This window comes from Tachysurus vachellii, chromosome 9 (genome assembly GCF_030014155.1).
Source record: "Tachysurus vachellii isolate PV-2020 chromosome 9, HZAU_Pvac_v1, whole genome shotgun sequence".
Taxonomy (NCBI): Eukaryota; Metazoa; Chordata; class Actinopteri; order Siluriformes; family Bagridae; genus Tachysurus; species Tachysurus vachellii.
Genome location: NC_083468.1, coordinates 9,748,922 through 9,772,603, shown reverse-complemented (window position 1 = coordinate 9,772,603; position 23,682 = coordinate 9,748,922). Strand labels below are relative to the sequence as shown.

At 41.0% G+C, this 23,682-nt stretch overlaps 1 protein-coding gene across 3 annotated transcripts in view; it reads right to left on the bottom strand.

Annotated features, from left to right (window-relative positions):
* Nucleotides 1–1,595: 1,595 nt before the first annotated feature.
* serpini1 (serpin peptidase inhibitor, clade I (neuroserpin), member 1) overlaps nucleotides 1,596–23,682 on the bottom strand; it is a 24,023-nt gene continuing 1,936 nt past the window's right edge. For 2 of the 3 annotated variants that reach the window (XM_060877591.1, XM_060877589.1), the window contains exons 3-10: nucleotides 13,515–13,790; nucleotides 13,120–13,350; nucleotides 12,773–12,967; nucleotides 11,340–11,544; nucleotides 4,786–4,895; nucleotides 4,339–4,425; nucleotides 3,007–3,096; nucleotides 1,596–2,497 (exon numbers count right to left, since the gene is read on the bottom strand). In XM_060877591.1, the coding sequence (XP_060733574.1) occupies nucleotides 2,421–2,497; nucleotides 3,007–3,096; nucleotides 4,339–4,425; nucleotides 4,786–4,895; nucleotides 11,340–11,544; nucleotides 12,773–12,967; nucleotides 13,120–13,350; nucleotides 13,515–13,770 (1,251 nt within the window). In that variant the 5' untranslated portion in view covers nucleotides 13,771–13,790 and the 3' untranslated portion in view covers nucleotides 1,596–2,420. Of the gene's footprint in view, nucleotides 2,498–3,006; nucleotides 3,097–4,338; nucleotides 4,426–4,785; nucleotides 4,896–11,339; nucleotides 11,545–12,772; nucleotides 12,968–13,119; nucleotides 13,351–13,514; nucleotides 13,791–23,682 lie in introns of those variants that run through there. The other variant, XM_060877588.1, reaches the window with a different exon arrangement.

Genomic DNA, 23,682 nt, shown 5'->3' with positions numbered 1-23,682 from the left:
TCTGAAATCGCAAAAAACTATTGCGGTGTGACTTAATGATGTGTCACTAACTTGCTACAGCTGACTGGCAGTGCATTGCCGAATTCCTCTCATCAAACATCACTGATTAAATTAGCAGTTACAGTCAGGCAATTTATATAGGATATGCGTCATTAAATTAGATATATCCAGGACATGCATTAAAGTTTTATTTTTCCAGGAACAGAGCTCAGAGTACTGGCGGATACCCGATACTGTCATGATACTTAAGAGATAATTGCCAACAAAGTGTGGAGGTGAGGAACAACCCAACACAAAGTGCGAATCAGTATCAATATATTCATTGATATTGAGTCTTCAAAGCATTTTTATAATATGCTCTGTAATGTAAAGTAATTGTAAATGTAAGGGCATGCTTTGGTCTACAATGCTTATATCATGGCTACAAATGTTTTGGATAATTTTCTAACTCAACAGTGTGATAGAAAAAAAGTTCCCTGGTGGTCCAGTGGTAGGCTTTATTCCCAGGGATGGAGCCAACCCAGCTACTCAGGGGTTAAGTCTTAGTGCCGGTCCTAAGCCGGGATCAAATGGGAGGCTTGCGTCAGGAAGGGTATCCGGTGTAAAACTTGTGCCAATACCAAATATTTGGGTCGATGAATTTTTTCTTGGAATATATGTAATGTACAAGTAAATGAACATTTGAGTCAAATTAAAATGTTTAGGGTACATAATTGATACGTAAATACATAAATAAAATGATTCAGACTGATGAAAATGAGTGAACACAACTATTAAGGGTCATAAGATAAACCTGCCCTTTTAACAGGGGTGTGCTGTTTTTATTTTCACTGTACATACATGCTAAGGTCATGTGAACTATTCAGAGCCACAAGACCTACAACAAGCTGTTATAACAAAAGTCAAAACAATTGGTTTGGATTATAATTGGATTTGGATACAATCAGATGTTTTTACACTATGCATAGGACTTGTTTTATGACAACCATATGCACATCAAGAAGACACATCCATCATTGGGACTTATACAGTGGTCCTCACACACACACACACACACACTATGGCGGCATTAGGCATACTTAAGACATATGTTTGGAAAATGTTAATAATTCCAGTGCTTTTACATTGTGTATTTAAAACTGCATGGCTATGTGGTAACTGCCTAAATCGTTGACTTAGTAAATATCAAGCTTGTCCTAATGTTTTAAATTGACCAATACTGTGTCATTATGGCATTTTGATGAGAGGCTGAGATTTCATTTTGGACTAACATCTTTGTCACGGTATTAATTCTGCACTCCTATTTCTGATGGTATTAAGCTATTGTCATTAGTGTTCGAATTATAAGGTTATTTGTTAGGTAGGTAGGTAGGAAATGACCAAGTTTCAGTCTGTTTGTACCACTGAAACATTTGCATATACTCTTCTGTTACATTTTCACGCTTTACCTACAATACTGCACATGTCTTGCATATGTTGTCTATTCTTGTTTTCTTGCAATGCACGTTAATATTGAGTGCATTGTTTAGCGTTGATTGATGAGCTGTTCTGATATCATCTACTATCAATAAAAGAGTTTGGAATCCACGCTTAAATCCGAGGTTAGAATACTTTCATATGTCAGGATACAAGAAAAAATAAGTCTGACAGTAATAATAGTTTACATTTTCACAACAAACAAAGAAGAAGATTATTAGTCATCATAAACACCCACAGCACAGATAAATAATGATGGTATTTTCAGTCACACAGTATCTGATAAGTACATTCTTCTACATTATCTGCAGTAGAAATATTCCTTATACCTGATGATTGAACGACAGCTTTTCCACATTCATATTTATTTCTGAAATCAAGAATACAGCTGGTGTGTCTCTTATTCAAATCCCTGTACACCAAACAGATGGTCTGCACACTCAGTCACCATGGTAACCCTGCTTCCTCGACTGTACATTCATGAAAATGAAAACTCATTTTATAAGGCATGTCAATATTTCAGCAGTACTTCAGCCACATCGAAGATTAAAAATACCAAGATTTAGGATACTTAGGATACTTAGGAGGGAAAAAGATAAAAATCAAGACGGAGAAAGACAAGAGAACACTGCATGTTTATATTCAATAAATATCTACAAATATCTGAATTATATATTCAATAAATATCTGAAAAAGAAATGAAGATAATTATTTCAATAAATACGTATAAATGCATGTGCTGCTTTTACTATCATGGCCACAGAGACCGTTATCCCCGATATATTTACAACATCTGCTCTTGTGGTTAAAGCTGAGTATCAAAATACAATCACATATGATGTAGAGTATAATTTGTGTATGCAGGGATCTCCCTGTAGAAAACCATGAATGGAAAAAAATGGCAATGGCACTCATTTGGCCTTGTTAATTTGATTACTGGTGCATTAAACAGCATCAAAGTCAGGATCGAACGGATCGACGACCTCTGGGTTCATGACTCGACCCATGAAAAGGATGGAGCCTACAAGAAAACATATGTAATATTAAAAGGACAGTTTAATCAACAATCAACACTAAATCTATATTTCAAACAAATAAGCCATGTACACTTTATTTTTGGTTTTGTTTAAAGCATATAGCCTCCGTTTTATTGTTTTCCAAAGTCTACATGTTTAACTGTTTGTATGTCACGCAGACTTGTGTGGCACCATGTGACAATTTTCTCTATAGAAATAGACAAGAAACAGTAACATCACTGATAAGCCAGAATCACTTTCTTCCTCAATGTACAGTTTGGTGTGCTTTCGCTCAAGCCAATTTGACAGAACTGGATGAAAAACAAACTGATTTGCATATTGTATTTTAATATAAACTTACTCTGCTACTATATGAATCTGTTCTTATAATAAATTTAATTACTAAGCCAAAGTTTGACATTTTCTAAACTGAAGGCTCTGGCAGACATCTTGTTTTTACAAAGTAGATATTTATTAAACAAACAACAGATATAGATCTGATAGTATCTTATACCTGTCTTCCTGTTCCGGATGATAAAGAAGAAGGGATGATCAGCCATAACCTGAGGGTATAACACCATGTTCCTCGCCATAGCAATCATTCCTGAGAAAGAAAATAGACCCCATCAACTTACTTGAACTGGTATACTTGTGGCAATGAAACAGCATGAAATGTAAAATTTGGTGGCATTGAAGACCAAACTGATTTGGGTGTCTTTGTATGGATTAAGTAGTTTGACACCAGACAGTCTCAGTACAGAAGGTGTGGCTCATGCCAGACTGCCAGCCTAGTAAAGGTGTGGTTTCTGTGTCAGTCTGACCCACAGAAAGAGGCATAACCTCTGTGCCTGTCTATCCCACTGAAGGAGGTGTGGTCTCTGTGTCAGTCCGACCCACAGAAAGAGGCATAACCTCTGTGCCTGTCTATCCCACTGAAGGAGGTGTGGTCTCTGTGTCAGTCCGACCCACAGAAAGAGGCATAACCTCTGTGCCTGTCTATCCCACTGAAGGAGGTGTGGTCTCTGTGTCAGTCCGACCCACAGAAAGAAGCATAACCTCTGTGCCTGTCTGTCCAAGAGAAAGAGGTGTGGCCTCTGTGTCAGTCTGTCCAAGAGAAAGAGGTGTGGCCTCTGTGTCAGTCTGTCCAAGAGAAAGAGGTGTGGCCTCTGTGTCAGTCTGTCCAAGAGAAAGAGGTGTGGTCTGTATGTATGTATGTACACTGAAATCTTTGTGAGAAACTGAATATTCCTCAAAACAGGAACAGTGACTGAACACCAGAGGGTGCTCTTACAATTAAATTAATATTTAAAAGCTTTCAGTCCAATCTGAGGAGGGTAAGAGTGGTAGGAATTATAAAGCTTGGAGAGAAAGATAGAAGGGGAGGATATAGAGTAAAACTATTATTCAGTGTGTTCACTTGACAGCAACATAATGTAACAGTATGTTTTGTGTTGTATAAAATGATACACACCTATCAACACATACATGTAACAACAGCCTATTGGCCACATCTTCACTTCCCAGTGAAATCATGGCAACTAGCAATAAATTCATCCCTGGAACACCTACTAGCTTTTAGTTTAATATGATTTGGTTGATGTTAAGAAACATGTATGATTGAGAAACGAAAAGAGAAGCAGAGAAATGACAAGGGGGATTGAAGAAGGCAAAGTGAGAAATGACAAGACAGTGTCTGTTCGTCACTGTTACATGCAATTATTCATTCATTTTCTACCTCTTATCCAAACTATTCTCGGGTCATGGGGAGCCTGTGCCTATACATGTAATTAGATAAGAGAAAATGATAATAAATGAAATCGAGTGAGCTGAAACAAAATGAATGCACCTGATGCGGCGGCTCCCTCTGCTCCCTCCTCCGTCACCTCCAGGTAAGACTTTTGCACAGCTTTCCCGATGAACAGATTCCCCCCTTCTGCAGATCAGAACAGAAGGAGAGGTGAAAGAAAGGCGGAAAAAGGACAGAGAGACAAAAGGTAGGTCAAACAAACAGAACAGAGTGTAGAAGAAGTTAGGAGAGAGCGCAAGTGAAAGACAAAGAAGGGGTGAAGTGAAAAAGAAAAAACAGAATGAAAACGAGTGAGGGAGAAGGGTGCAAGGATTATACAGCAGAAGGAGGAGAAGAAAGAGAAATGGTCGAAAAATTTAATTCAGGAAGATGGAACTGAAAATTAGGATAATAATAAAGGTATTCTAATAACAATAGCAACTTTTTAAGACAAAGAACTATGACACTTCCTTGATATGCTTGTAATATTCTGTGAAACATGCACACCTCCTGTCTCAGCTGTCATGGCCGACAGGTCTGCTTCTTTGGAAAAGATGTTCTTGATGCCAAGCTGCTGTAATACTTCTTTCAGGTCAATCATCTGCTCCACTTTAAATCTGCATCATCATCCAAATGAAACAAAAAATATAACCTTACACAATGTTAAGAACACAGTGTAAGTTTTTTAATCCTTAACTCAAAACGTACAATTCCCTTAATTAGCACTTTATTAGGAATACCTGTAGACTCTCTCATTCATGAAATCTAATCAGCCAATCATGTGGCAACAGAGCACTGCAGAAAATCATGCAGAATTAGATTAGCAGATTCTAGTAGCAATCACTTCCTCCATCAGAATGAGGGGGAAAAAAAGGGTTGTGTTTTTGAGCATGGACTGATTGATAGTGGCAGATGGGCTCGTTTGAGTATCTCTGCTGAGAACTGCTGATCTCCTGGAAACACAATAGTCTCAAGGCTTTACTCAGAATGGTGCCATGAACAAAAAAGCATCCTGTGAGCAGCAGATCTGCAGACTGAAATGCCTTGTTGATGAGAGTGCTTAAAAGGAGAATGATCACACTGGTTTGAGCTGACAGGATGTTGATTTCTGCTGAGGCACATGCATGTTAGGGTAACAGTTTGGTGCAAACATCATGAACGCATGAACCCAGCCTGCCTTGTGTTAACAGTCTAGGCTGGTGGAGGTGGTGTAATGGTGTGGGAAATGTTTTCTTGGCACACGTTCTGTTGCCGCGGCCTTTTAATTTGAGTACTCTTGATCATGTGCAACCTTTAATCACCACAATTTACCATCTTCTAACACACCGAGTCATAAAGCCAAAGTCATCTCAAACTGGTTTCATGAAAATAACAATGACTTTCAGAGTCTGAATCCTATAGAACACGATGTGGTAGAAGGATATTATTACCTGGATTTATTATTATCTGGATATTATTACCAAATTCAATAATAGTGACTATATAAAATAAGTAAATACTCAAATTCCAGATGTGTGGGGAGATTCTGTATACACATACACCTTAGTCTACCATAGTCTTATCCTAGTCCTGATAATATATTCGAAAAATCGCATCTATTTTTGCATGCTGTGAGAAATGTGGTATTACATTAGGTTACTGTTTATTGATTTCTGTTTTTAAAATTTTTGTTCAGTGACCAGAATGCATTCTTGATTAGGTGTGTATTGCAGCAGATAGCAAGGTAGTGTTCCACTTAATCATAAACCACATGACCAAATATTTCAGTTACATTCAGTAAGGTATTTTTCTGTGGACAGGAGGATAAAGGCTTTGGCACTAAAACGTAACCTAATAAATGTACCTGCATGCCAAGGAACACTGATACTCCACAAGTCTACTAGTCCTGGGGACCCAGACTAATCAGTAGACCTTAGAGCAATATCTAATATTTGTAATTAGATAATAATAACATAATTATTAGTATCTAATATTTATAATCCCTTCCTCGAACCACCACCTTATTGTGGTGGAGGGGTTTGCGTGCCTGAATGATCCTAGGAGCTATGTTGTCTGGGGCTTTCTGCCCCTGGTAAGGTTTCCCAATGCAAACAGATCCTGGGTGACAGGCCAGACAAAGAGCGGTTCAAATACCCCTTATGAGTGAGTTAATAACAAGGTCCGTGACATCGCCCGGTATGGCGCAACCGGGGCCCCACTCTGGAGCCAGGCCCGGTGTTGGGGCTCGCATGCGAGCGCCTGGTGGCCGGGTCTTACCCCACGGGGCCCGGCCAGGCTCAGCCCGAAGGAGTGACGTGGGGCCGATCTCCTGTGGGCCCACCACCTGCAGGAGGGACCGTAAGGGGCTGGTGCAATGTGGATTGGGTGGCAGTCGAAGGCGGGGGCCTAGGCGACCCAATCCCTGGACACGGAATCTGGCTCTAGGGACATGGAATGTCACCTCGCTGGGGGGAAAGCAGCCTGAGCTGGTGCGGGAGGTTGAGAGATACCGACTAGAGATAGTTGGGCTTGCCTCCACGCACAGCTTGGGCTCTGGAACCCAACTCCTTGAGAGAGGCTGGACTCTCTACTACTCTGGAGTTGCCCGCAGTGAGAGGCGGCGGGCTGGTGTGGGCTTGCTCATAGCCCCCCAGCTCAGCAACCATGTGTTGGAGTTCACCCCGGTGAACGAGAGGGTCGTTTCCCTGCGCCTGCGGGTCGGGGATAGGTCTCTCACTGTTATTTGTGCTTACGGGCCAAATGGCAGTGTAGAGTACCCGACCTTTTTGGCGTCTCTGGAAGGGGTGCTGGAAAGTGCTCCAACCGGGGACTCCATCGTTCTACTGGGGGACTTCAACGTTCATGTGGGCAGCGACAGTGACACCTGGAGGCGTGATTGGGAGGAACGGCCCCCCCGAACTGAACCCGAGTGGTGTTCTGTTATTGGACTTTTGTGCTAGTCACAGTTTGTCCATAACGAACACCATGTTCGAGCATAAGGGTGTCCATCAGTACACATGGTACCAGGACACCCTAGGTCGGAGGTCGATGATCGACTTTGTGGTTGTTTCATCTGACCTCCGGCCGTATGTCTTGGACACTCGGGTGAAGAGAGGGGCGGAGCTGTCAACTGATCACCACCTGGTGGTGAGTTGGATCCGATGGCGGGGGAGGAAGTTGGACAGACTTGGCAGACCCAAACGTACTGTGAGGGTCTGCTGGGAACGTTTGACAGAGTCTCCAGTCAGAGAGAACTTCAACTCCCACCTCCGGCAGAGCTTCAACCAGATCCTGAGGGAGGTTGGAGACATTGAGTCCGAGTGGACCATGTTCTCCACCTCCATTGTCGACGCAGCCGCTCGGAGCTGTGGTCGTAAGGTCTCCGGTGCCTGTCGTGGCGGCAATCCCCGAACCCGGTGGTGGACCCTGGAAGTAAGGGATGCCGTCAAGCTGAAGAAGGAGTCCTATTGAGCCTGGTTGGCTCGGGGGACTCCGGAGGCAGCTGATAGGTACCGGAGGGCCAAGCGAGCTTCAGCCCGGGTGGTTGTGGAGGCAAAAACTCGGGTCTGGGAGGAGTTCGGTGAGGCCATGGAGAAGGACTATCGGTTGGCCTCAAAGAAATTCTGGCAAACCGTCCGGCGCCTCAGGAGGGGGAAGCAGTGCCCTGCTCACGCTGTTTACAGTGGGAGTGGGAATCTGCTGACTTCGACTGGGGACATCCTCGGATGGTGGAAGGAGTACTTCGAGGTTCTCCTCAACCCCACCGACATGTCTTCCATTGAGGAAGCAGAGGCCGAGGGCTCAGTTGTGGACTCGTCGATCCCCCAAGCTGAGGTCACTGAGGTAGTTGAGAAGCTCCTTGGTGGCAAGGCACCGGGGGTGGATGAGATCCGCCCTGAGTACCTCAAGTCTCTGGATGTTGTGGGGCTGTCTTGGTTGACACGCCTCTGCAACGTCGCATGGAGGCTGGGGACAGTGCCTCTGGACTGGCAGACTGGGGTGGTGGTCCCTCTGTTTAAGAAGGGGGACCGGAGGGTGTGTTCCAACTACAGGGGGATCACACTCCTCAGCCTCCCCGGAAAAGTCTATGCCAGGGTACTGGAGAGGAGAATTCGGCCGATAGTCGAACCTCGGATTCAGGAGGAACAATGCGGGTTTCGTCCCAGTCGTGGAACACTGGACCATCTCTATACCCTCGCCAGGTTGCTGGAGGGTTCATGGGAGTTTGCCCAACCTGTCCACATGTGCTTTGTGGATCTGGAGAAGGCATTCGACTGTGTCCCTCGTGGTGACCTGTGGGGGGTGCTCTGGGAGTATGGGGTCCGGGGCCCTCTGCTAAGGGCTGTCCGGTCCCTATATGCCCGGAGCAGAAGTTTGGTTCGCATTGCCGGCAGTAAGTCAGACTTGTTCCCGGTGCATGTTGGACTCCGGCAGGGCTGCCCTTTGTCACCGGTCCTGTTCATTATCTATATGGACAGAATTTCTAGGCGCAGTCAGGGGCTTGAGGGAGTCCGGTTTGGGGACCACAGGATTTCATCTATGCTTTTTGCAGATGATGTTGTCCTGTTGGCTTCCTCAAATCAGGACCTTCAGCGTGCACTGGGACGGTTTGCAGCCGAGTGTGAAGCGGCGGGGATGAGAATCAGCACCTCCAAGTCCGAGGCCATGGTTCTCAACCGGAAAAGGGTGGCTTGCCCCCTTCAGGTTGGTGGAGAGCTCCTGCCTCAAGTGGAGGAGTTTAAGTATCTTGGGGTCTTGTTCACGAGTGAGGGAAGGATGGAGCGGGAGATCGACAGGCGGATCGGTGCATCTTCTGCAGTGATGCGGTCGATATACCGGTCTGTTGTGGTGAAGAAAGAGCTGAGCCGCAAGGCATCACCTATGGTCATGAGCTTTGGGTCATGACCGAAAGGACAAGATCCCGGATACAGGCGGCCGAAATGAGTTTCCTCCGCAGGGTTGCTGGGCGCTCCCTTAGAGACAGGGTGAGGAGCTCGGTCACCCGGGAGGAGCTCAGAGTAGAGCCGCTGCTCCTCCACATCGAGAGGAGTCAGCTAAGGTGGCTCGGGCATCTGTTCCGGATGCCTCCTGGACGCCTCCCTGGGGAGGTGTTCCGGGCATGCCCAACCGGGAGGAGGCCCCGGGGAAGACCTAGGACACGCTGGAGGGACTATGTCTCTCGGCTGGCCTGGGAACGCCTCGGTATTCCCCCGGAAGAGCTGGAGGAAGTGTCTGGGGAGAGGGAAGTCTGCTTAGACTGCTGCCCCCGCGACCCGGCCCCGGATAAGCGGTAGAAAATGGATGGATAATATTTATAATTAGATAATAATATAATCATTATTATTTCCTTATTAAAATATTGTAATAATCAATACTATTGCCCAATCGCTTCATTCCCCTTCCACCTTCCATTTAACTGTATCTTAAGTTTTAAACCAGATGATAGAGGAGAACAGGAGGACCAGACCAAAGCTCTTTGTTGGTTTTGCTCAAACATTAATCTCTGTTCTAAAATTAAAGCATTCATTTTAGAGAATCTGTGGCTTTGCAGCCACATCATAGCATACAAAAACACAGGCTAATGCTATAGATGAAGATGACTTGCCACAAGACCAATTCTTCTTGTTACTAATTTGTATTCCAGAAATACCCTTAAAAGTATACTTTCAACGGGAAGGACGCTATTAAAGCAAAACTGTAAAACTGACCTTGCTGTAAACTTGATCCTGTTTGGCCCAGTTCAACAATCTAATCAGTTCTTCTGCTGGTTACAGTGATCACCACTTGTTCTTGAGATATTGCACTAATGGGAATCTTGGACGGACAACCCCAAAACATAATGCCTACTCAATTTATCAGCAGAAGCATAAAAGACAGCCCACGAGGCTACAATGTACACTCACAGGAAGTATTATATTCTCCTAATTTTACAACCCATTCAAAGTCCCTGAATACATAAGTTAAACAGATAATACTTTTCTCAGACAAAAAGAAATTGTTCTGCAGTGGCCTGATGGCTCACCCAGTAGCAATTCACCCTTTTATAAAAGTAAGTCATAGGAAATGGATAGTAATGATCATAGGAAATATATTACAGCTTAATACACTATGATGTGGTAGCCAAGTGGTTGGACTACTGATCAGAAGGTTGTGAGTTTAAATCTATAGTCCACCAGGGTGCCACTGCCAGGTCTGTGAGCAAAGTCCTTAATCATCAATTGCTCAGTTGTATAAAATGAGATAAAAATGTTGCTCTGGATAAGAGCGAGATATTTAGTTGTCAGTGTCCCAGGGTGTAATGAGCCATGGTTCTTATCAGTGCACAAACCTGTGTACATGTTATACTCATTCACCACCTAGAGAGCTGATTGAGATGCACCCTCTGTCTATATTATTTATTTTCCTCCATACAGCATGAATGATTGCTGCCTGTCAGACATCAGCATCTGGCCTTGTGTCAATCAAAAACATTTATATACACCTACGATTCGGTAGAATTCATTCTAAGATGTAGCTAGCCTTCTCTAAAAGTATAAAGACTGATATCTTGTTCTGAATGTAGTCTTTATTTTTTAATCCTTAAATGTGTTAAAGGTGGGGTGCACGTTGTTTGAGAAATGCTTCAGAAAACTGAGTCGGGCCGACAAACAAAACGTGTAGCCAATGAGCAGAAAGGGGCGCGTCTTATCAACATGCGGCGGAGATTGTGTTCAGTGCGCATGTGTGACATTAGCAGAAAGCGGTTTTAACATTGACATGGAGGATAAAAACAAAGAAAGAAAGCAAAGAAAGGCTTATGATAAGGCAAGAAGTAGGACCCGTGTTATATAGGATCAGCTTTCCAGCGCTGGAGAGAACTGAACGTCTTCCGTGTGAAACTGAGCTAAACCTTTCACGCGTATGTACAGTATGTGTGGGGCTGAGCTATCAAAACAGGGGTGACACCCATTTGGGTCAGGGGCGTGTTTGTTTTGGTGATTTCAAATGTCAACATTGGCTTTCAAACATCATACACCCCACCTTTAATTTATATTACATTTAACTGTCTTGCCTAGACAAAAATCATTATCTAGGTCTCTCACCTGGGCAGGTAAACCTCCACTTTCTGCTTCTTGACATTGTTTGCCCAGTCCTCAATCAGCGATGCTTTGATGATCGGTTCTAACGAGGCCAGCAGAACTTCCTGTCTTGGCAAAACGATCATCATGCTCATGTCTTCACCTTCATAGGGCATCTCCAACACCTGATACACTCCTCCTGCCTCTGAGCTGCCATCGCTGAACTCACCTGCACAGTGGTAAAAAGCAAGTGAAGGGTTGTTTGTCTTTAAAAGCTTCTGTTAAGCTGATATTTTGAAAAGAAGCAGCAGTGACATCCGCTTCTGTATATGCCTCCTCAAAAAAATATACCATTTCTTTTTTATTGGTTATTAAAATATAACCCTAAACAATTATTTATGCTCTTTAGGCCTGGATACATTCTGAAATTGCAACATGTAGAATCCTATTTCTATCACTGTGTAATTTTTTTTTTGTCTGTGAGAATTGGATTAAAATGAAACCAGCTTCACAAGCTTACAAGCTCACATACTGCGCTCTTTGTGATACTGGTCATCGCATTCCAGTGCTCCAATACTGTAGATGCCGCAATTCAAATTTTACCCATGGAAAGTGACTGCATTTGCTGGTGCACCTTGTAGGTGAAAATTTTATTTAGTGGTGCTAATTGTCAGGCTAATGCTAATCATTCTCTACTTGTTCGGCAGTGTTTCTTTTCTAACCACTTGGAGTCTAACCCGTTCCAAAGATGGAAAGGATTAATGGGCTGAAAAATTCAGTATGTAAACCGATGGGCTAAGATTGTCTACTTATTAATTAGCTTTTTTTATAGAAAGTGTACCTAATAAACTGACAATTGTGTATGAAATTGATGAAGGTGTACGCAGAAATACTGACAATGATACATATAGAATGCACTTATTTATGAGCAGCACTGAAGGTTTGCTTAGCAGGAACTCGTTTGTACTTGCATTTGTCAGATAGATGAACATTTAATTTCTAACCCAACGTTGTGCAATTCTTGATTTTGAGTGATCAGAAGATTTAATGCATTGGTTTCTGATGCACTTTCACAGGGAATTATTTAGCATTTTTGGAAGGAATCTGAATGATCAGCATTTTGTAACCATCAGAGCAGCATAATCTAAGGTTGCTCCTTCAAGTCTTCAAGACTGAGGGCTTTGGATTTCCTCAGTAAGCTGCATTTTGTCATATCAAGCGAAAGGGGGGAAAAAAAAATAGATTGGCAGGTGAATGGCTTTTTTTTTCCTCAGACATCCAGCAATCATAAGAACAGAATATTAAAAGATTAAAATGTATGATATAAATAAATTTAGTGTTGGTGTAAATGGCTGTAGTATAATGTGGTTGATTACTTTCCTAGAACAGCATGCACCAAAGACAGGAGTGTCTTTTGAGGAAATAAGTGATATTACCGGTGAATATTCATTCCTCACCATAGTAAAAATCACCCTGTTGGTACATCATCAGCGTTTGGACCTCACTTCCATCATCTTTGCTAAAGGAAAATGTTCTTGTGTTTTCGGGACAAAACTGATTTTTCCAGCTGCCTCGAAAGTAAACTGCATTAATCAGTGTTATTCTTGTCGAGCTGCTAAAATCTTCTGCTGAAACCAGGTCATGAATCTTACCTGCACAGGACAGAAAAAAGAAGAATATGAAAAGCTTTAGACTCTGTGTTCTGTATTGCCTTGTGTTTTAATCATACGATCTTTGTCTCTGAAGGGCTTTCTTTCTTACTTGATGATCTCAACTGAAATGATCTCAATGGCTGGGTACTTACTTGCTGTGTGGTTCTGGACCCAGGCATTGATGTGTTGAGCCACAGTGGCTGACTCGTTAAAGTCCACTGTTTCTGCTTCGGCATGGAAATAATGTTTAATGAGCTTCAGGAACTCGGGGCTAAAGTGAACGCCGGTCTGCAGGAATAGAGCGTTTGCCAAATGCACCACATACTGGGTCTCATCTCCAACCAAAGCCTGGGTTAGGTTCTTGAGGACAGCGAACTCCTCATCTGTGGGATCACACACACACACACACACCTCTAAATGATCAATAAAACTTAGAAGTTCTTCATTTTTAACGTTTTGTTCACTGGACTTACACTAACCTAATTGTGTAACCCTGTAATTTACTAATTAGATTTTGATGATAATCTCAGCTATTAGGCTTCCTTACCGTCTCTGTACTGTGTGTAACCCACAGCCTGTCTGATCTGCTGCAGGGAGGACCCTCGAGCCCCCAGCTCTACCATTCCCAGAGCCAGTGCCACGCTCAGCGGAGAGAAGATAATGTTGTCGTCAGGTCCTGCCATCTGGAGCTGATGGTAGAGTCTGACCCAGAACTCGGCACTTGCGTCCTCTGGAACTTCGGTCACCAAGCAACAGCTAACTCGTAGCAACAGAAGGGACATGAAGAGTCCGACAGCCAACATGGTAGATGACAGAACTGGAGCTGAAGGGAGAAATAATAATAAGAATGGCTGGAGAGGAGAACAAATAGACAAAAGAGAGGCAACAGTGAAAGGAATAAGAACAACAGGATGGGAAGATATGGAAAAAAGTTAGGAAAAGATAGATGGACATTGAGAAGAAAAGAGATGTTAGAGTGAACAAGAAAATATAAACACATACAGAAACTGAAAATGTCCTGAATGTTTTTATTGGGATGTTGGTGGGGTCATAGTTATCTACTTATACTCTAGTGATTCTGCTCGTATTTGGAGAGCGCTACGCTTCATCCAGCTGTTTATCAGACAACTCCTGAATAACTTTTGCTGTATGGGAACATCATCAGGAAAGAGTGTTTACACCATTGATATAACTGGTTCTGCAAAATCTCTCTCTATTTGTTGGCAGGACTACAACCATGCAAGGCAATCATAGGACCCTGGAAAGATATCCAGGACTAGGCTACCAATACCATTATGTTCCTCAGAAAACTCCCCTAGATCGTATTACATATTCCACTGCAGATTTTGTGCTCCCTACACCAAACTATTAAGACATTTATTAAATTCTGTAGACGTTGTTAAGTTAATATCTTGTCATGCTTACACTAAAAAGGAAGAGCAGGGGGATTTTGTATAAATATAAAAGATGTATAAATATAAAACACCTAGCATGATTAGACAAGCATTGCTCACTACATTCTAATCATTGTAAACCAGATTATCAGACTGATCCAAACAATAATTTAGAACTGAGATGACTCCCACACCCAGTCATGATTACAGCGCTATCAGGCCCTAAACAGAGAGTACAAACTGGCAGAGTATCTGTTCACAGTGTGAGATTAAGTACAGGCTCGGTGCCCAGAGATGTCCTATTGAAAAAGTACAGCGGTAGATTCTGACTGCTCAGTGAGGAGAGACCGCATGTTCACTGAGGTAGATGTGCACTTTTTTCTGGAAGACCGAGGAAGACTTTGCTTTTGATGAAATAACAAACACATTTCCAAATTTTTGCAATACCTGTCAGAGTGTTATATTATTTTTTATTTATTGAGTACTGTAGGCCTATGCTGCTGTGTGCAATATTCATCCCCTTTCGCCACTGAGATCAAAGCGTGACTCTTAACTCATCACTTCTTTTCTTGATTTTTTCTTGCCTGCGTTAGGATGCAGATGCAGCAACTGGACCTGCATTCAAAACAGAAACTCCTAGAGCTTTCTGGTGAAAGCTGAAAGTCTAGCTGATGCCTAGATTACTTTTTTTGGTGTAGCAATGTAGTGAGGTGTGCTGATTTACACAATTTATATGCACTTTTTTTTGTCTACAATAGTGCGCATCATTCAAAAGAAAGAAATAAAAACATAGAAAGAAACAGAAGAAAAGGCAGAGACAAGGTAAGAGGATGAAGTGAACAAAGAGAGAAAGAAGAATAGAGACAGAGAGAAGGAGAAAGACACACAATGGTAGAAACGGGTAAAAGGACTATATTCTATTGGATTCAGCTACATTTTCAGGAACTAAAAGTGATTTTCAGGCTGACTCCATCCTCTGCGCAGTGTGTATGTGCCAAGAATGATTGATTATTCACTACACTGCTACACACACAGACACACAGACAAAAATCCATATCCTAATCCTCTTTCCAATTCTGATTTTCTAGTTGCTGGGCAACATTGTTTATGGTGCAGAGAGATACAAATATTTTTTTGTATGAGCAGAAGTGTGTGTGTGTGTATGTGACTTGTCTTCAATCATCAAGCTGTCACTGGACCACCAAGCTGTCAGTGCTGGGACCTTGAGTAAGGCCCCTTAACCCTTAATTACTCAGCTGTATAAAGGAGATCAAATTTAAATTTAAATGTAAAACCTTTCACTTCTGTAAGCTGTTCTGGATTAGGGCGTCTGCCAAAGGCTATAAATGTAAGTGTAGCACAAAATCTGTCTATATGTGAAAAAGATAAAGAAATGAAATTGTATGTGTCTCTGTATCTTGAATTTCAGTAAATCTGATTAACACTGGAGCGGTCTCGTTAAATAAATCAGGATTAACTGGAGTGACTGTTAATTAGATAATAATAATAATAATAATAATAATAATAATAATAATTAAAAGATTTCAGTTACTGGCACATCACTGACCATGTGTAAAATAAATTGAACATTTATGGAACAATATTTTAATTACACTTTATACTTTTAGTAGATTTCTATTCTGTCAGCAAGTCTTACTAAATTATAAATAAATAAAAGATCAAATTGTCTCTGGCTATATATTACCAATCGAGTGGATGATCTGATCTGATAAACTTGGAAAGATATCTAAATCTGAAAGTAAGGTCCATCTGTAAATGTGACAGCCAGACTTGTGTGCACAATAAAGTCTTCTCATAAAACTATAACACCATAATGGCAATATTTAGAGTCTTCGAGTCAAGAATACCTCAAATAATACACTAAATATTATTTCACTACTCCTTTGGTGTGATAAAACACAACATAGAAACATAGCACATTAGTTAAATATGCACCTACATATAATATGAACCTTCCCGAATACATTTCATTTCCAGTAGTCAGGAGATGCCTGAGTGTCTTACAACGCAAAGGCCTAACTGGAGCTGCAATGAAAACAGACACCCGCTTGTGAACAGAGGAGAAAAGATGCCTGGAAACAGCAGATCCAGTGACCTTTTTCTTTCAAGCAAGACTGAGTTGTGAATAAAGGCCATCCAGCGACCAGGGAGAAACTGAACAAGCCAAACGAGGAACTCCAGACAACACTGGAACTCAAACTCGGTGGCTTTAGGCTCAAAGTTAAAGCTTGGTTTCACAACATTGTGTGTCAGAAAATCTTACACTGATCTCTATTACTAACAAGTACCATTTATTTCATTAAAGCTAAATCTTTTTTTTGTTCCTTCACATGACACACTGCTCATGTTATATTACAATATAATATTAATACAATACAATATTAATAGCAAAATTAAAATGCACCAAAATATAAAACTACTATAACATTTCCAGTGTTTAATAGACACCCTTATGACACCGACTTACATTTATTTCATCATATTAATATAAATGCTAAATGCTGATTTTTAAAGAAATGCAGAATGTACATTCGCCATGTAGTCAATTTTCTAAATAAAAAAAAGCAACCACCACTATGAACAAATACATTCGCCATACAATCGCCATTGAACTGACTATCAGAACGTGAATCTTTATTTGGGTTTGGTCTGATTGCACCTTTATACTAAGAAATCTTCCAAGCTAGTTTCCAAATATCTCTGATATTACCAAAAGTAGGGCTGCTACAAATGCTACAGCTAAACCTCTGCTCACAGTTACTATTTTTTCCCCTGTTACAAACACCAAACCTTGTAGTACACCCTTGTGTTTTCTTCTGGGTGGTTTAATGTCACCATGCTCCTAAGTGGTTTCAAACTGTTCAAATTGTAAATACAGTTATTTTTAACAATGGAGTGTGAAAGACACACTATCAAGCTTTGAGTGCACACCTACACATCCACCTCCTCCATATCTCCATCTGGAGTGGTCACACTTAAAAAAATAACACATACAAAACAAGAAGTGATGTCATGACCTTAATGTTTTCAATACTAGATCAAGCTGCACTGTTAAAATATTTACTTAGAAATAAGCTCTAGAACAACGCTGGTCTCTAGAACAACACTAGCCAACTGTTTTCCTCAGGTGAAACATATTGTGCTGTAAGTTTTAAATGGTCCGATTATAGCCACTAAATACAGCTAATTAAAATGTGTTTTCGCACACCAACCATATGTGGCATAACATCCTTTTAACGTCCCATAAGTTTAACATCCCTTGCACCATTTGTCTGTCTACATCCAGAGATTTCATTCAAACTGGTTACAAGTTACATCCTGAAAGTGCACATGAATATGGGGACATGAGTGCACGAAGACACCTGCGAAAGCATACAAACAATACACATATAAAACAATAGTCAGATGAAAAACAAATCATAAGGGGCATAATTATAGTCAGAAGTAAATAACAACCATGTGTTCATCATCAACGTCTATGAACAAACAGTTAACCTTGGTTGACAACAAAGATTTCAATCTGTTCATTTACATCCAGAAACCAGGTTGGAAAAATAAGATTCTATTCTTGTGCCTTTCTTTTGTAACACCTGACTGCTAATTACTCTCTTAACGATTTTGGATGCAGGCATTGTGCACTTTTTTCCCCCTCCTGGTTTCTAAATGTTTAATTTTTGATATCTTTGTCTAAAGACATAAAATCCTTTCCTGAGTGAACCCTGGTTTGTGCTCTAAGTCTCATGGGATAGGCTCCAGGTCTTTCAACAACATTATTATAGTATGAGCATAAAGATGATCTGAATTGATCATTTTTTCCATTATAGGTAATGCAAGATGGTTTTCCCATTATTTTATTGACTTGCATAATTAATGAAAGGCTTTTCATTTGTAACTGGTTGTTGTTATTACTTTTTGAATTGCTTGTATCTGATACCGTTTATCTACATAGTAAATCGCTTGATATTTACTATATGCTGCTGGATTAGTAGTGAATGTTCTCTTAAATGTACTCTTAGTAAGTCTGTACAGATTATTATCGCACAATCACTCAGGGTTTCTGATTTGTATCCATTACAATAATCCTTTTTTCTAATTTCTACAACTTTTTTTTTTTGTCATTTGTAATTTTTCATTTAATTCTATAGAACCAGCAAATCCAGATTAGCTTTAGTAAAAAGCAACATAAAACAACCATGATATCAGATCGAAAAACATTACATCCTACAACTGTTAAAATGATTTTAATTGTTTTGATAGTAACTATTAGATTTATATTCTGGATTATGGTTGAGTTCCAAATCAAAATTGTCTACTATACTACGCTTCCTATTTTGTTTCTCATCTGCTTTGCTTTATCAGATGAAATACGATCAAATGCCTTAAAAAAGCTCTAAAACTCAGTCAACTCAAGATGTAATATTCTATCAATCAAAAATGTCTATTAAATAATGGGCATCTCTATCCACCTGGCATTGTATGTAATCTCTAAAACCACCTTGCTTTATCCTTATGCCACCCCTAAGATGACATCTAGCATGGCCTTTGAGTACATGGGTATGGATTTAATAAGGTACTGTAGCTGCCTTGTTTGGCTCGAGGGCACAATTATGTCTTAGTCATCTTGCATTGTGACACCCACTACCTGGTATTCTAAGCCTTATGAATCATGTCCAAAAATATTCCCTGAAAACTGGCACTTGTGTTCTGTTTCATGAAAAATAGTCATTAAATGTAGCACACTACTATTTCTCATTCTGGTAAAACAACTGTCTGACTGTAAAACAACATAGCAGCAGAGTAGTTGAACCAAATTTTGTGGTATAGAGTGGAAACCTGGAGGAGAAATGATTGGGCTTTTGAAACGTTAGGTCTGAGAGGTTAACAACCTGGAGCTGAACACGCTCAAGACAGTGGAGATGACTGTGGACTTCAGGAGAAACCCCCCTGCTCTCCCCCCACTTGCCATCATGGACAGCATTGTGACAGCAGTGGAGTCATTCAGATTCCTGGGAACCACAATCTCCCAGGACCTGAAATGGGACATTCACATTGACTCCATTGTGAAAAAGGCTCAGCAGAGGTTGTACTTCCTTTGTCAGCTGAGGAAGATCATCCTGCCACAGGATCTGCTGAAACAGTTCTACACTGCCATAATTGAATCCATCCTCTGCACCTCAGTGACTGTTTGGTTCAGCTCAGCTACCCAATCCGACCTCAGGAGACTACAGAGGGTAGTCTGGACTGCTGAGCAAATCATTGGCACAACACTCCCCACTCTCCAAGACCTGTACTTCTCCAGAGTGAGCAAAAGGGCAAAGTCAGTCACTCTGGACCCCTCACATCCAGCACACTCCCTCTTTGAACTGTTGCCATCTGGTCGACGCTACAGAGCCCTGAGCACCAGAACGACCAGACATAGGAACAGTTTCTTCCCTCAAGCAATCCATCCGATGAACAATTAACACCATGGAACACACAACACCTAATTGCACATTTCACACTTGCACATTTGTACTATGTATACCTCAATTTGCACATTTCATACTTGCTCAACTGTACATACATGCATATTGTCTATACTGTTTACTTCAATTGCACATTTCACAATTGCACGTGAACATACAAATTGTATATATTGTATACTTCAATTGCACATTTCTCACACTTGCAAATTTGTACATACAAATTGCCTATATTATATAGATGTATATTTCAACTGCACATTTCACACCTGTAAATGTGTACATACAATTTCGTCTATACTGTACATGTCATTCTGTTACAATGTGGAGCTTCTGTCACTAAAACAAATTCCTCGCATGTGAAAACATGCCTGGCAATAAAGCTGATTCTGATTCTGATCTTTGGCAGGTTTAAGAGGCACTCCATATTGAAGTAGAAACCATTGTCAGGTCCCTTTGTGCCACCCCTATTATAGGTGCCTTTCGAAACCATAGTTATAGATTTATTCAGATGTAATCATCTGGCAGAAGCCCAAGTGCAGACCTGATGCAAAGTAGGAGGCAAGACTGCATGCTTGATCATATGCTTTTGTTACACATGCTTTGTATGTTGTCAAAATGGAACATAGTCTCTTTTCCCCTCTCTGCACATCCTCGGATTGGTTTGATACCTGATTGTATTCACCTGTTCTGTGTTACTGATTTGTTTGTGTAATTATATTTCTAAGATTTCTAGGTCTTGTCAAAAAGGCTTTTGTTACTTTAAATTAAAAAGTTATAGTTTCATGTCTTTGTACCTCCTAGTTTTGACCAGCACCTATTTCATTCACTTCATGAATACAGATTGTGTTTGTGTAATTCTTGGATTCACTTAAATAAAGACTTTATTTTTAAATGAGATGTTTTGTGTAAAATGTGTAAAACATACAGTGGAGAGAACAAGTATTTAATACACTGCCGATTTTGCAGCTTTGCCCACTTACAAAGCATGTAGAAGTGTGTAATTTTGCCACGTAAGAATTCCGACTCTTACAGACCTGTTAGTTTTTCTTTAAGAAGCCCTCCTGTTCTCCACTCATTACCTGTATTAACTGCACCGGTTTGATCTCGTTACCTGTGTAAAAAACACTTGTCCACACACTCAAACAGACTCCAACCTCTCCACAATGGCCAAGACCAGAGAGCTGTGTAAGGACATCAGGGATAAAATTGTAGACCTGCACAAGGCTGGGATGGGCTACAGGACAATAGGCATGCAGCTTGGTGAGAAGGCAACAACTGCTGGCGCAATTATTAGAAAATGGAAGAAGTTCAAGATGATGGTTAATCTCCCTTGGTCTGGGGAACCATGCAAGCTCTCACCTCGTGGGGTGTCAATGATCATGAGGAAAGTGAGGGATCAGCCCATAACTACACGGCAGGACCTGGTCAATAACCTGAAGAGAGCTGGGACCACAGTCTCAAAGAAAACCATTAGTAACACAATACACTATCATGGATTAAAATCCTGCAGCACACGCAAGGTCCCCCTGCTCAAGCCAGCACATGTCCAGGCCCATCTGAAGTTTGCCAATGACCATCTGGATGATCCAGTGGAGGAATGGGAGAAGGTCATGTGGTCTGATGAGACAAAAATAGAGCTTTTTGGTCTAAACTCCACTCGCCGTGTTTGGAGGAAGAAGGAGGATGAGTACAACCCCAAGAACACCATCCCAACCGTGAAGCATGGGGGTGGAAACATCATGCTTTAGGGGTGCTTTTCCGCAAAGGGGACAGGATGACTGCACCGTATTGAGGGGAGAATGGATGGGGCCATGTATCGCGAGATCTTGGCCAACAACCTGGCCAACAAACTTCCCTCAGTAAGAGCATTGAAGATGGGTCGTGGCTGGGTGTTCCAGCATGACAACAACCCGAAACACACAGCCAGTACAACTAAGGAGTGGCTCCGTAAGAAGCATCTCAAGGTCCTGGAGTGGCCTAGCCAGTCTCCAGACCTGAACCCAATAGAAAATCTTTGGAGGGAGCTGAAAGTCCGTATTGCCCAGCGACAGCGCCGAAACCTGAAGGATCTGGAGAAGTTCTGTATTGAGGTGGGCTAAAATCCCTGCAGCAGTGTGTGCAAACCTGGTCAAGAACTACAGGAAACGTATGAGCTCTGTAATTTTAAACAAAGGTTTCTGTACCAAATATTAAGTTCTGTATTTTGGATGCATCAAATACTTATGTCATGCAATAAAATGCAAATTAATTACTTAAAAATCATACAATGTGATTTTCTGGATTTTTGTTTTAGATTCCGTCACTCACGGTTGAAGAGTACCTATGATATAAATTACAGACTACTACATGCTTTGTAAGTGGGCAAACCTGCAAAATCGGCAGTGTATCAAACACTTGTTCTCCCCACTGTACATGTGCAAGGCAGTCATACCCTAGGTAGGAAACATGAGTGAATAAGTTTTTTGTATCTGTGTAAATGTTGGCATTGCATAAAAAAATTCCTGTGTGATAACATGTTGCGACAAATGCATATGAAAGTATTGTTTATAATAATACTAGCAAAAATCATGTATTAAAAATAATACTAGAAAATATGCAGGATCATTTTTTTAAATAATTTATTAGCTATCGTGATGATTCTTTCTTTACTCACTTTCTTTTTCTTTCTTTCTTTTGTTCGTTCTTTCTTTCTTTCACATTCTCATTTTTAAACCTGGATATTCACACTTAAGTTTTTGAAAACAGTGCATTTTTCAGTTATTGGCTACTTGTGTGCATGTTGTGTTTTACCCTGCAGAACAGAATAAAACTATTCAATGGTTGCTTGGAGGGCTCATTTTCATACTGCAGCCTAATACAGAATCATTAATGAAAGGACCAATTATCACAATTAGCCAGTGATATAATATACATTGTTCTCTCTCTCTCTCTCTCTCTCTCTTTTAAAATAGACACACTTATGGAGGATAAGACATTTCTACAAAACTTGTTAACAGAAGCATAAAAACAAGATTTTCCGGAGCAACACTTTCACACCTCTGTCTGCTCAAATCATCTTCCTCTCTGATTCCACACTGAGCCAATGCCAGAAATAGAACCATGACACCAACACTTTCCCTCTTCCCTTGGCTTCAAGAAAACAAACAACTTTGCTGCAACAGAAACTGTACTATAATGATGCACTATAAGAAGTAACACTAGCAGCAGATTGTATTAGCTGGTGTGCAACAGACAAATGTCTGTTATATTCTATAGTGGATTTAAAAAGTCTTACAAAATTGCAGGTTTTTAAAGACAGAAATAACAATAAGTCTGCACACACTTTCATAATTAGGGCTCTAACTGTCTTCAGAGTTAAACTGTCACAATCAGAATAGGCCTGTAGGTAACTGGCGTGGACCTGCCTTTAAATAAAGTCAGCTGTTGCAGTAATATTTGCTTGAATATTTGGAGTTGCATTCTACTGAGAGCCATGGCCCATAAAGAGCTGCAAATTTTTTTTTTAAATAAATATTAATAATTATTAATAATAAATATAAAATAATATTGAATGTACCATGGAACACTGTCAAAACCATCATCAATAAGCGGAGAAATGTGGCACCACAGAAAAATTGCAAAGACTAGGATGACCCTCCAAAGTTGGTAAATGGAAGAGGAAAAAATGATCAGGGAGGCTATAAAGAGGACAACAGCAACACTGAAAGAACTACAAGAATTTCTGGTAGGTACTGGTCTCTCCTTGCTTGTGGCTATCATCTCCTGTATTCTGAACAAGTCTTGGCTGTACAGTAGGGTGGCAAGAAACCACCTGTAATTGGTCAGAAAGTCAAGA